We start from the raw sequence: 14,056 nt of genomic DNA, 5'->3' as shown, positions 1-14,056 counted from the left end.
GATAACTAAAACTATATACCTTTTAAAAGAGGAAATAAATATTCTTTTACAGTGTTAAGATGTTAACCCTAACACTTACTCTTAAACAGAGTCGAAAGCTGGATGTGTATTTTGAATATGAGGAAAAAATAATGAGCAAATCCACTCTGGATAAATCTCTTCTGGACATGATTTCTGACCCAGACGGTGAGTACTTTGATTCTGAACTTCTTATAAAATTTGTTAAGATATACAACAAATCTGTACCTGCTGGGACTTGAGGGTTGGTAAAGAGTTTGTGTGCAACCTGTGCAAGACTTGTAAAGAAAACAGCTTTTTACTGATTTTTAAGTAGCAGTCTAGGCAGTTTAGTATTTCAGTTAAGTAATATCCAAAATACTGGCAATTTTGCAGTTCCACTAAAATCCTTTCCTAACTCCTTGTTTCTGAAGATCAAAATATTTTAAATTTTGTGCTTCTCCAGTATTTATTAGTATGAATCGTGTGGTCTGAACAATACTGATTCTTTACAGTCCTACTGCACGTTTTATAACTCATACATACCTCACAAACAGAACAAAAAAAGGCATTACATGAAGTTTGGTTAGATCAAGACATTGTAATGTAGGTAACTCTTGTCAGTGTAAGGAAAATGATGGATGGGAGAAGGTGGAGAGAAGGGAAACGAGACGTAAACTGGCCAGTTCACAGAGAGACTCACCTCAAATTTTGCATGCATTGACCCAGCTGTGGCACACCTGTTTTCATCATCTAAGAGCAATGCATCCCAGCTTCTGTTTCATATGTGGTTCATACATAACAAAGCTTTACACACTGGCTGATACTCAAATTCTCTGTTATCAGGAATCACTAGGGTTCTTTCTGTAAAAGGTTGAAACCGGAATGGATTCCCAGCCTGTCATAGTATCATAGCATCAGTTCTCGTTTCAACCTCTCACAACCTGAGGTATGTCGCAATCCTCTGCCATAATTTCAATACGATCTGATACCAGTTGGCTGGAACAAAATAACCTGCAGAGCAAGATTGTAAAACATATTATGACCACTGGCCTGTCTGCAGATTGGCAAGTATATTGGCAGACCTCAAGCAAGAGACCCAGGGTTCCTGCTCTTTTCTCAGTATGCTCTTTAAGAAAATGTTTTGTCACTGCATGCTTATGTGTGTAGTCTTATAGCTACATACTGGACATAGTGTCTACTTGGAGTTTGTATAATGATTCATATTTATAGAAAGAGTATATATAAATCCTGCTGACTTTAAAAAAATCTTTTATTAGTGTCTGTGCTATAGGATCAAAAGGCAGTAGAAAAAATAGGACACAGATGGTAGAGTCTGAGCTGAAATTTTTCAGATCTCATATTGGATCAGGTCTAGAAATGAACAGATTTTCAGAAAATCTAACGTAAAGCATCAACCTGTAATTCAGTATAGACCTTCATTGTTAATATGAAGCTAATAAGAATTGTATAATCTGTAGTTTCATTAAGTATCAGTACAAACTGGTCCTTTTCCATATTCAAAATTACTTTTTACCTGAATCCACATTTTCTGTGTTTTTAGATTGCAGTATAAAGCAGGCCTGATGTATCATATCAACATCCCTATTATCAAAGTTCCTGGATTTTACACAAGAGAAGGATTAGATTTCTAAGCTAGAGTTTTTATTCAGCTACATATTCAGGTGTTCACAGTAACATGTCAGCATTTCATATGTGTTGGCAAGGTTTAAGATAAGTTTATATAACAAAAGGATTTAGGTTAAATCACAACAATTATTTCTGGGCATGCTATCTTGTAGAACTGTCCAGCTTCCTATTGTGTGATTCACTGAGAAATACCAGCAGAAAATATTTTGAAGATAAAGGGCCAAAACTTCCAGTGTTTTCAGTGGTGAACTACTTGTTTGTATGTAGGGATACTTCTCTTGAGGACAATGGTATCTGTAAAGCTCTTCACAGAAGCACTTAGAGTTGACCACTTAACACTTCCAGGCTTCAGGCTCCCATTTCTTAATGTGTTGTACTAATCTACCACTCAGGGCTATTAGCTGCTTCCCAGTTAGGTGGATATTATTATATCCTGGAGTAGTGATAAAACAGAAGTTACTGGTTTTGCTTTGCTCTAGTAGTTAATCAGCAGCCCTAAAGGCTGCTTGCTGGGTTTTGAGTGGCAAGTAAAATTGTTCTGTTCGAGGCTGACCAAGTTGAGTTTTCTTCAGATCATTTGGAACTCCCCCTCTCTATGCTGTCACAGACTATAGCCTGGAAAAAAAGAGTGAACCTTTTACAGGCAACTCACCTAGGTCTTACAGCTGTTTATCACAGCTATGATTTACATTAGTTGTATGTCAAGAGTAAAGTACTTTTGCCAAACACAAGTGGTTTTCCTAACGTTTAGTAAAGTGTACACAATACAATAATAGATTTTTTTAAAGTGTATTATTTTTTAGTAAGACAGAATATCAGTTATACTCTTGTGTAAGTTAGACCCCTTATACTCCTATATACAAGCCTTCTATCTTTGTAGACATGGTAAATAGGCCCAGCGAGGGAAATGCTGTGGAGTGCCAGTGTATTCCAGCTGAAACAGAAACTCAGTCATGAGCAGAGTACTCAAAGTACAACAAGCTAGGAACTGGCAAGCTGGAAACCAATTTTCCAAGTCAGTTACAGAAACCAGTTAGTTACACTGTATATTTAGAATGTTTCAGTGTTTTTTTTTACCCAAGTGAACTCAAAGTGGATGTCTACTTTGAAAGCTGGATTTTGGTTTAGGTAATACAAAGCTTCTTCAGTTCTTGATCTTCTGGCATACTGGTATTTGCTAAACGTTAATAATACTTATTTCCCAGGAGAAATTGTACCAAGTCATAAATGTTCATCACGACAGTGCTTACTCTGAACTTCTGCCAAACAAAATATATGCTCACATATAAACAGAAGGATTAGATTAGATTAGATTATCCCCTGCTGACATGATCCACATTCCATAGTGGGGAACAAACAAAAAACAAACAAAAAAAAAATTCTTACAAGACATGAAAGTGCATTTTTCTAAATGTGCTTTATGTAAAGGTGTCAAGCTTTTTCAGTGAAATACTGGAATACAAAATCAAAATGTTTGTTTTGAGAAATTGTACTTCTGAAATCTGCGTTTGAAACCATGATCTTTACTAACAGTGATTATCTTCTAGAAAAAAGTAGATGGTGTTCAAAATCTGCTGTAGTAGGTTATAGCCATCATTTTGATCTGGCAGAGATGAATTTTGATTGCCATTGATAATGCTTCCCAAGAATTTGTAACTTTCTTCAACAAGTGGTGTGACAGGAGGTGAAATCCTTCCTGAAGGCATGTTAGAAGTTCAGGGGTTTTTTTACTGACCCAGTTCACATAAGTGCTTTCACAGCCCTCAAGTGTTTCCTCACAGTCAACTGCAGAGCTGCGTAAACAAATTGTAGAACTAAAAAATAACATGCTGTGACTTTTATGACTTTTCTTTAGTCTTCTCTTTCATGGATTTACTCCCTGCTAATGCTTACAATCCCTGCATAAAATAAGATATAATGCCACTACATAACTTATTTAGTATGTTATTTGAAAAATAATATTTCTTACGGGCAAAAACGGGGAAGTGTAAGTAAACTTACAGAAACAGTAAGCCAGTCTAATCTGACTTTTAATAAAATTGCTAAATGTATTTCTACCATTTCTACGCTGAACAAGGCCATGGTTATAGATAACAATTATTGTCATAACTAGATGTCTGAATGTGCATCTGTATTACTCCTGAAGAGCAAGTAACATAACAGCATAGTTACAATTATAGTTTTTTAATTTTTTTTTTTCTTCACTGCAGCAGGAACTCCAGAAGACAAAATGCGATTATTTCTTATCTATTACATAAGCTCAACTCAGGCACCTTCAGAGGTATGTATGTTCTTTACAGCTTCCAACACCAAATTCAACCACACAGGTTTTTTCTGTATTGTTTCAGCACAAAGTAGGTATTTCTGCTTTTCTTTGAAGCAAAGTATAAAATGCCCAGGAAATATTAAAACTTTAAATACATATTGTAGTATTATCAGGGAATCTGCTCACAAAGCTTTAGCCACCATTTTAAGGATATGAATGACTAGTAAGGAGGATTATCTTTTTAAATATTTAGTTCAGAGTTACTTCAGGACACATCTTGCCATGCTTTCTGTCACTGTGCTCCACTGCTCAATAGAAGTAGATAAAACAAAATGTTAATATGACTGGGTTTTTTCTATTCATGTATATTCAAGAATAATTGAGTCTACTGACTAGCAGATGAATCAAGGAGAAATCCCCCTTGTGACAGTATCTAAATAATTCAGAAAACAATTTATTAATATTTATTTTGAATTTATGATTATTAATTTCAAGGAAGATTTTTGTTATACAGTAGAAATTCTATGGGGTAGAAAAAATAGGTTAGATTAGGCAAAGAGAAATTATTCTTATGAATGTATATTAACTCCTCTTCATTTTTATTATTGGCTGTTGTGACATTTTACAGAAAATGGGATTCTCTCAGGTTTTTTAAAGATGTTGATATAAAAGACTGTTCCCATACCTGAAAGTGCACAGGGTTTAGTTCCACAAATACTGTTAAGTTTAATGAGAGCTGCTCATAGCAAATGCATTTTAAGTTACATTTTCGTACTTGGTAGGAGATGGGATTAAGATTCATTAAGACTTTTTGACTTTGGTTAATGCTGTAACTTTACACTGCTTATTTAAGACTTAGATAACAATAGTTTGTCTTTCCGCATAAAGAGAATTAAGAGTAGTTTAAACCTTTTGCAATTCTCCATAATTTCAGATTGATTTGGAGCAGTATAAAAAAGCATTGATGGATGCAGGTTGTAATCTTGCTCCTTTGAGCTACATAAAACAATGGAAGTAAGTAATGTCTTTTTTCTCCTATATGAGGCTATAACCGGGTAATATTACAGAACTCAGTATTGTTATCAAAGAATTATATGTTATTCTCATACATCGTAAATTGTCCTTAAATATCTGTTCTGGCAGGTTTTTTTGCTGTCATTGTTATGGTAATATGTGCAAATTGTATTTTAAAACTAAACTCCAGGAATGCCAGAACACTACTGAACATGACCATAGTAATGTACTTAATGATCCAAGACAGAAGCAACTCACTGAATTAAATTAAAAGTTGTGCTAGTTCAGACTCCACATATTTTTGTTCATACCAAAGGGCTATGCTGCCTATCAGTTATTCTGTTTTACATGGTATCAAAATTGTCTTTGTTTTTCAAGTATCAAATCTAATTCTTTTCAGTTCCTTAACTGCTGTATTTCTAGACAAGAGGGATGCATGTAATAAATAGTTACTTCCTGCAAGAGTTTGAGAAGCAGAACTTTTTCACTTTCAGATGACCTGAGTGGAACATTCTACAGCAGTATGTGCCATGAGATAAGCATTTGATTTCTATCCCTGCTTTCACAGGGCTTTCACTAAGATGGCTTCAGCTCCAACCAGCTATGGAAACGCCACGCCTAAACCTTTGGGGTATGCTCTTGATTAATTTTCTGTAAGCCTTTGAGTTCTTTTAGCTTATTTTAGTAGTACTGAAAATGTGATTAATTAGTGCTGTGCAAGGCCCAGGATAAAACATTTCCCTGTTTGTAAAAAGTTTTAAGCTACAGGCAATTACAAGCATTCATCTCCCCTTAACCATGCATAGGACTTACACACAGGAAAATAAAAGGATCTGTGACTAAATTCACAAAGTAACTTAATATAGTGATGTCTGCACCTGCATATTAAATGTACTCTCACATGGGAAGAATTTGGCACCAGGACATGGATCTATGACAGCCATTATTTTGAGCCTTATGTAGTCAGTAACTAAAGATAAGAACAGCCCTGTGCGTTCAAAATTTATTCTGGCCAGGGCTTGGAGACTGCCAGAGATGCAAGAACACACTGCTTTTTCATTAGGATGTCCTGGACTAGGTGTCTGCCCGCTTGTTGAAAGGTATAGTCATTTGTTTCAAGACATGAAAAGAAAAGATGACTGTGATAAGAAAACATATATCCTGTACAGGATATGGGACTTGGGTCTTTCCATGCTTGAGAGGATTTGAATCCTCATTACCAACTTTACTTTCAGGAATGCACTATCACTGTTAAAAGGAAGCTGTGGCACAGTATGGTTAGAGAGAATTCCAGTGCCGTCTCACTTGGAAAAATTACTGGTTGGTTGGTTGGAGACACTGAGCATCTCTAGTAACTCTGGTCATTAGGACACCCGGCCACTTGAAAGGAGCACTCAAATCCTTGTATAACTGACCTTATAAAATAAACTGTTCGATGGATTAAAGACTAGAACTCAAGAATCCTATTGATAGTGAGGATCTGACTGCTAGATTATAGGTGTATTCCCATACACTTGGTTGCCATGTGGTTTGAAGAATGTATTTCATGACAGATTGAATGACTTGGTACTCAAGTCCCATCAATGTTAATGGGAATTGGATGTCATCATAAAGTTTAAGAATGCCAGTTAAAAAAATAAGGTCTTACACATCATCTTGATTTTGTTTTTCAGTCTGTTTTCACGTGTTATGAATACAGGATCACAGTTTGTAATGGAAGGAGTGAAGAACTTGGTACTGAAGCAACAAGTAAGTTTAAAAACCAATTAAAACCAAAAGTCTATCACATGAGCATTGTGAACATTTAGAAAAACAACTTTCAGTACCTCTGTCTTATTAATAAAATTAGCTTTACAGTAAAAAACCAAAACATCAACCTTTGCTGGTGGATAGATCTATCACTTTGTAGCTTTGAGTTTTTAGACAAGTAAGGAATAATGTTCAGATTTTCTTTGAATACCTCCATACCTCCGTAAGGAATAATGTTCAGATTTTCTTTGAATTCCTCCAAGGAATTGAATTCTAGTATGTGTGATTAAGACTGATTTCAGCATTATAAAAAGAACAGCTATGGAATACTCAAAACAGTCTAGACCTTCATAAACAAAAAACCCCCTCTGTGTCTTTACTTAGAACAGCATGTATTAAATGCATCTATTCCAGAGTGATTGAAAGGCTGAAAGTGTTCATTCTCTGTTCAGTTACAATTCAAGCGTTTTAGTTTTGCCACGTAAGTAATGTACAGCAACGATAATCTTGAAATGTACTTGAAAATCAAAGTGTGTTTATAATGATACAGCCACCTTCAAATATTCACTTAACTTTAGAAAATATTTCTGAGAATAATGTGCATGCAGATTTCAGTGTAACCTCCAAAAGAAAAGAAAACAACAAAAAAAAACCCACTGGTTGTAGAACTCACTATAGCTGAAATGTTGAATTATAGTTCCAGAAACTTGCTTCCCTGTAGAGAATGTATTGTTTTCTCCAATATGCACTTTCATCAGATAGCAATAAATAAATACAGTTTAAAAAATCTCAGTTCTGTAATGTTTTGACATCAAGATTTCTAAGAAAAAGATAATTCATCATACTATAATTCTTAGTGGAAGAATCCAAATTTAATTTAGAAATACAGCATATCAGAACTAAATAAAATGAAATCTCACTATGCGCATCTTTTTGACAAAGCTAATGTTATGATAGCCGTTGTTTGTTTGGGCATCCTGTTATACACATAATTTATGCATTAAAAGTATCAGCTATCACATAAAAGTTTTTAAAACTTGTGTCTGTGGCTTTTGTAGAATAGCCAATTAAATTAATTCTGTGGGAATTTCACTGTGCTTAAATGTGATAAGTTGCATTTCACAGTTAGAGATCGCTGGTCTGTCATGAAATATAGTTGAGGAAACTTATATTTACAGCTTGCCTATATGTTATATTTTATAGAGACATCGTCAGATAAATTGTTACTTGTAACAATAGATAATGTAGTCTAAATGAGACTTCCTATTCTTCTTGTATTAAACATTTTATCATTTCTTTTTAAATGTGTGGCTTTAAAATTCAGTATTCTTGACAGACTGGCTTGCTTTGTTTTGGGTTCTAAGTGAGTAAGAAGTCACAATGCCAATGTTTTCAGGATTTTTTTTTTTTCTGGCTTTTAAATCGTCCTCCAGGTCTTTTGGGGTAGCCAAATAAAATCCTGTTCTTCCTCGTATTTTTAAGCCTGGTATAGGTCTGTGGTATTTCCATTAAAGCTAACTTTTTGTTTCTCATTCGGTCATTCCGGGATTTACGTTGTTTTTTTACTAAGTGTTTTTCAGTGTTATTTGTAGCTCATCCTTTGGAATGTCCTTTTTTGATATATTCTGTCAACAAGACACATTTCCAGTTCTGTTGCTATGTAAACTCTCCTTCAGTTTATTATAACTAAAGTGGTTTGACTGTTTTAATACTTCAGATCTTTTGTCCAAGCTAACATTTCTCATCTTAAATAAGTAAAAGTCATCTTGAATCTCGCCCCAGTTTATTCCTTTTCAGTTCATCCAAACATTTGTTTGGATGGTTTTTTTACCCATTTCTTTGACCACATTAGTTCTTTTTTATAATCACACCCTTAATTCTCATCTTCAGATTTAAAATTCTTACCTTAAACTGCAAAGTATTTTTCTAGTAAGTTTTGATACATCATCACATGTCTGCATATAATACCTAAATACAACTCTGTTCCTATCTTCACACTTTTATTTGCACTTTCTGTTCATCCCCTAGCAAGATGCTCCTCAGGTGTTTGCATTTTCTTTACAGAAAAGTAACTTAGGTGATGATAAAAATGCTCAGACTTTCCAAAATATAAGGGGAAAGCTGTTTAAACTAGTATTTCAAATGCCCTGTAAACTGTTCCATAAATGTGTGCCTGTGAATAATTCTTAGTAAGCATTTCATCATTCCGTTAATTTCACGTTTTACAGAATCTACCAGTCACACGTATATTGGACAACCTTATGGAAATGAAGTCAAACCCTGTGAGTATAACTGCCTTCACATGAAAGGAGGTGGAACAAATGAAATCTTGAGGTTGTGATATGTAATATGCCATGGATTTTTTTCTTCATGGTAATGGAGTTAAATCTAATCATGCTGTTTCCCAAGAACAGAACCATTTTCATAAGATTTTTTGGATGAAAATATTTTCTAAACAATGACAATTTATTATTGGAACTAATGTTTTTGAGTGTTTTGTCTATTCTGAGTTTCTGTTATTCTTGTGCTATACTGAGTTTCTGTTGTTCCTGAATTTCTAAAAGTTAAACTGCGGGCTGAAATTTTCTTTACATCAATGTGATTTTTTTTTTAAAGAGCACAATTTCAGAAGTAAAATAGTTACAGAGAGGTGTGTTAAAGGAAATTTTTCTTCCCACGTCTTTAAAGCTTTGCTATTTACAGGAACATATTTTAGTACTCATGAAGTCTTTCAGTTTGCAAAGCAGAGTTGGTTTTGTGTCAGAAAAGTCCTCTGTTTCTGTGAAAATTTACTCAGACTTACATGTTACAAACTTTTGAAACACTTAAATGTTAACTAGATAGTCAAGACATTTGCTAGAATTTATGGCTAAAAATAACCATAAGTCTTTTTATACATAGTGTGTAGTCAAAGTAGCCTTTTTTTCTTGCTGTGTACCTCCTTCCTGCAGAACTCATTACATAAAATGAGTGTGCACAAACTTGTTTGGAAAAAAAAAATATCAGGTGTTAAAAGTCATTTAGAAAGCTGTAATATGTTTGCCACAGCATATCAGTCTTCCTTTTTTAATGACATCATTGTCAGGCAGAGAGATACAATTGAATTATTTCACACTGGTTACTAGATTAAAACATTCTTCTTAGTCCATTTTCACCTTCAAGTATTAGCTATATGTAAAGAGATAAATAATGGTAAAATATGAAAATTATTAACATGCAAGTAATCCTGTCTTTTCTTAAACTATACTTCATAGATGCTGTATGTCATGGTTGTTAGCAAAAAATTTGCTTTAACAGACAAAGAAATTTACAGCTTTCAGTGGCAGTGGATTGTTGTCCCTATTTGCAAGACAGAGATGATGTACAGGGCTAATTTCATCTAATCAACCAGTAGAGGTCACTCAGAACACTTAATACAGAAAGGTGAAATTAAAAACTACAGATAACTTACAAGTAGGTGAAAAATGAAACAATTTTTTAAAAAATAAGCACTAGCCTCTTCAAGCTAAAAGTTTAGGAATTGATTTGGAAAAGTTTACAAGACATATGGGGGTTTTTTTGCTGACGGGATATTGTCACTTTTCACTTAGTAGAAAACAGCCAGGATCACTTTGATAATTTAGAGAAAACATTGATCTGCTCACTTGAAAAAGCAGAGATTGAGCCAATCTGCCAGTGGCTTCATGTTTCACTTGCCATGTCAGGGACTAGAATTCATGGCTCAAAACAAGGAGTCCTACTTTTCAAGTCATGGGAAACCAGGCAAGCTGTAAAGAATGATTCTCCTAACCTGCAGGAGAATTGACAGCAACTTCTTGAGTAAGTTTCAGCTAACAGAAGCAAGCCAGAGAGTCATTGTGGAGTATGCTTAGACTTGCTGTACCATCAACAGAAGTGAAATTGTATCTGGAAAAGGTCAATGTGTAAAAATACACCACTGTGGCCTGTGTTTATCTTCTGATGTTTGAGATCCTCTTCTAATCCCCAGAATAGGAAACTGTTGCACTGCCGGCAAAATACAAAGGGAGGGGAAAAAAAGCTTGACATTTTATTTTTTTACAACACACAAAAAAAATCTCCTTTATAGTTCATTGAACATTACTAGCCACAGTGATTATTGTGTGAAATACGTATACAGATAAAAGTTGTAATGCAAAATTACAACAGATTGTTGAGAAGTCAATTATTACAATGAATGTAAATAAATTACTTTCTAAATATAAAATGCAACAGTAAGTATGTGAACTATATAACTTGTAACCACCAACATTCACAAATATTATTGTCAGTTGAAATTTTAAACCTATTCAGAATCTATATGCTGTGCAAAACTGTAGGGTTGTCTGTAAATCTCTTTCTATGTTACTTGTCCCTGCTCCTGCTTTTGTCTTAGAAGGATAAATGAGTCTACACATTTGATTTCCAACTTTTTCGGAAACAGGAACAGACAGACCAGTTCTTATGGACAGTAATACCATCCTGTAATTTTTTTAATTTGTCTAGATTGTTTAACCTGTAGTTACACTTCTTGAAATACTTATTCAACAACATTCATTGATGACCTTAAAGTAATCCGTTACTTGGTTTTTTTCATAGTAACATTTATTGGTCAAAGCAGGTTTTTAAGCAATTGCTTTGGGGACTGTGTTTTTGTAAAGCAATGTTCTGCTCATAAATCTAATAGCATAGTTGCTTTATTTTGGTATCATTAAATAGAGATTGATTAAAGCCATAAACCTTTCTAACACAAAAAAAAATATTGCCAAGTATATGCAAATTTTAACCCAAACCCATGAAATTGACCACCACTTGCTATAGAAAGATGGATGTTCTTTTAAGTATCTTCCACAAAGTACTGTGATTCTGTAGTAAGGAAAATCTTTGATAGGTAAACGTTTAATATTTTTATGACAGAGGCCCGAAGGGGTTTAGCCTCTGTCAGTACAGTATGTACATTTGTATTGACTGAAGAGGTAGATAAATCTTATTTGTAATATATATGAATGGAACTGTATTTTAGTTAATATCATCCCTTTCAGTGAATATGGTATCTTTCCGGTTTAGGATATACTGTATGATTACCTTCCATGCATTACAATTAAAATTCTAAAAATGGGGGATTTCCTTAATCCAAACTAGTCACATTAGCTTCTACAAAAAAACAAATAAAGACTGAAAGACAAGGGTATTTTCATGGGTCTTTTTCCATTTTAATTTTAAATCTTGAAAAATAGGTTTAAAATTTCAAAACTATAAATTTTATCCTTGAATTGCTTAGGGAAGTCACAAATTCAGTCGTGTCTAAGGAAACCGCTTTACAGTTGTTTTTATTGGTAGACTAGCTATTTCTTAAAGCAAATAAAATCTAGTAGGGTTTCTTTCCCTGCACCCTCAGAACTGATTTCAGCAGGAATGGTGTATTTAAACAACAAAAAAAATAAACTAGCTTATCACATTTCTGTTACTTTACCACTTTTTGTGTGTCTACTTACACAAGCCCACAGCGAAAAAACACAGCAGTAATACATTCAGGAGGAAATGTTTGTGATGATACTGTTTTTTTAACTCTTGATTTTAGTTCTGGCGTTAATCTGTAATTAATTCTAACAAGCAGGGAAGCTGCAGCTCTTTGTCTGAGATAGAGGTTTTTCAAATACCAGTTTTAGTCTAGCAGTATCCATTCCCATCTTTCTCATTACTTCAAAGTTGCTATACCACCTTTATATACAAGGCTGCCAAAATCATGAATGCTGGCAGACTTTACAAATGCAGTTGAAATTCCCGGTGGAGCATATAAAAGCATTTTACAGAGGTTCAGTGTGAAATGAGATCTAAATTAAATTTTTTTAAAAGCCAGATTTGAGGATAAGAGACGTATTTTCTGTCATTACGTTAAAGTCCTTATTATCAAACAGATTTATTTTCTGTGTGTGTAACCACCACATGTATATTAAATATTTTGTAGTATTTGAGATAGTCATGCTTTGTGAGCTCTAAGAAATTCCCCAGATAATGTCTATTACTCAAGAATTATTTCTGCTCTACAGAATCATCAAAACAAGATGCATGTAAGCACCCAGATGAAATCAACTGTAGTCCTGCCCACAGTTTATCCACAAACTAAACTTCATAGTACCTGGATGAAAATGTAGTATAGAAACAGAAGAAAGCCAACTAGTTGTCAGAAGGAGTTACTAGGAAGTTCTGTTTTCCATCCATAATAATTGGTAAAAATCCTGCCTGTTGCCAATAAAAATATTGGAAATGCCTCAGTGTTCTGTGTGAAGAAAAAATTTTTTTGTATAGTTTAGACAGACTTATTAAATCCTTGTGGAACTCATTTCTTTTTCAAGAGCTTAATTTTGGTTTAATAGTAGTCATAAATCATGAAACAAAAAGGGTAAGTTACATAACAGTAGCAGATTTTGATCTATCATGTATTTAGTATTCATTGCCATAGAAGTGCTTTGTTTTATATTAAATCAATAGCAGATTTCTGTAACCTGGAAAATTTTAGCATTTATAACTAACTATGTGATGTTCCTCTAAAGCTGGTGACACCTTAATTTTTCTTTCTGCATACTGCCTTTCTGTTGGGACTTATTATGCAACCAGCATATTTTTTGGAAAGTGTGTAACAGTCAATTTTAGATGAACCAGATACAAAAACCTCAATAGCAGCCTTCATAGCTTTCTGACTGATGTTTATTCTGTACCAGTTCAGTTATGTACAAATACTGTAAATATTAGTGGACAGCACAATTAATTTTGAATTATGTGACTGCTAAATGAGAAATGATGTTGTTTTGAATGGTGTTTAATGTAATAGATACAAGGAGAAATCATAAGCCAAAATTCCCATCTTTTGAGATAAAAACGTACTTTTTAACAGGAGACAGATGACTACCGGTATTTTGATCCCAAGATGCTACGAGGCAGTGACAGGTGAGTTTACTATGAGTTTTGCTTGTTTTCTTGTACCCTCTGAAAAGGCTAACTTAAGAAATCTGGTTTTATTTTACCTCTGACTACAAGTACTTTATTTTAATCATTAAGTCAAGACAGTTGGTGTTGAAGGAATTCACAACAGGAACTTGGATCAACCAGATAAATTTTTATAACACTACAAAAAAAAAATCTTTTGTTCTACTGGCTGAACATGCTGCTAACACGTACATCGGTTCAGTCACAGGAATGCGTGCTAATATTTAGCAAAAATAAATGTTAGAATTCTTTATAGCTGTACTGCTTGGTTTCTTTGAAACTTTCTGGATTTTCACTGTCAAATTAAGAGGTCATCACACAGTGCACCAAAATTTCATCACTTTTTAAACAGTTAAAATTTTACATTGCTACAAAGTTAACAGCGAAAAAAAATCA

At 34.0% G+C, this 14,056-nt stretch overlaps 1 protein-coding gene and 1 long non-coding RNA gene across 2 annotated transcripts in view; one reads left to right on the top strand and one right to left on the bottom strand.

Annotated features, from left to right (window-relative positions):
- The window catches only part of SCFD1 (sec1 family domain containing 1), a 49,134-nt gene that overhangs the window by 26,714 nt on the left and 8,364 nt on the right, over positions 1-14,056 (top strand). The window contains exons 14-20 of the mRNA XM_026850089.1: positions 90-186; positions 3,858-3,928; positions 4,848-4,927; positions 5,496-5,558; positions 6,601-6,676; positions 8,905-8,958; positions 13,569-13,621. Coding sequence (XP_026705890.1) covers positions 90-186; positions 3,858-3,928; positions 4,848-4,927; positions 5,496-5,558; positions 6,601-6,676; positions 8,905-8,958; positions 13,569-13,621 — 494 coding nt within the window. The remainder of the gene's footprint in view (positions 1-89; positions 187-3,857; positions 3,929-4,847; positions 4,928-5,495; positions 5,559-6,600; positions 6,677-8,904; positions 8,959-13,568; positions 13,622-14,056) is intronic.
- Positions 9,290-13,076, bottom strand: LOC113480881. The gene is made up of 2 exons (XR_003398561.1): positions 12,813-13,076; positions 9,290-10,681 (listed from the first exon to the last, which is right to left on the bottom strand). It is a non-coding gene; the product is annotated as an uncharacterized LOC113480881 (long non-coding RNA).

This window comes from Athene cunicularia (genome assembly GCF_003259725.1).
Source record: "Athene cunicularia isolate RWA chromosome 5 unlocalized genomic scaffold, athCun1 chr5_part1, whole genome shotgun sequence".
In the NCBI taxonomy this organism is placed as follows: domain Eukaryota; kingdom Metazoa; phylum Chordata; class Aves; order Strigiformes; family Strigidae; genus Athene; species Athene cunicularia.
Note: the sequence above shows the minus strand (reverse complement) of the source record. Positions and strands in the feature narration are given on the sequence as shown.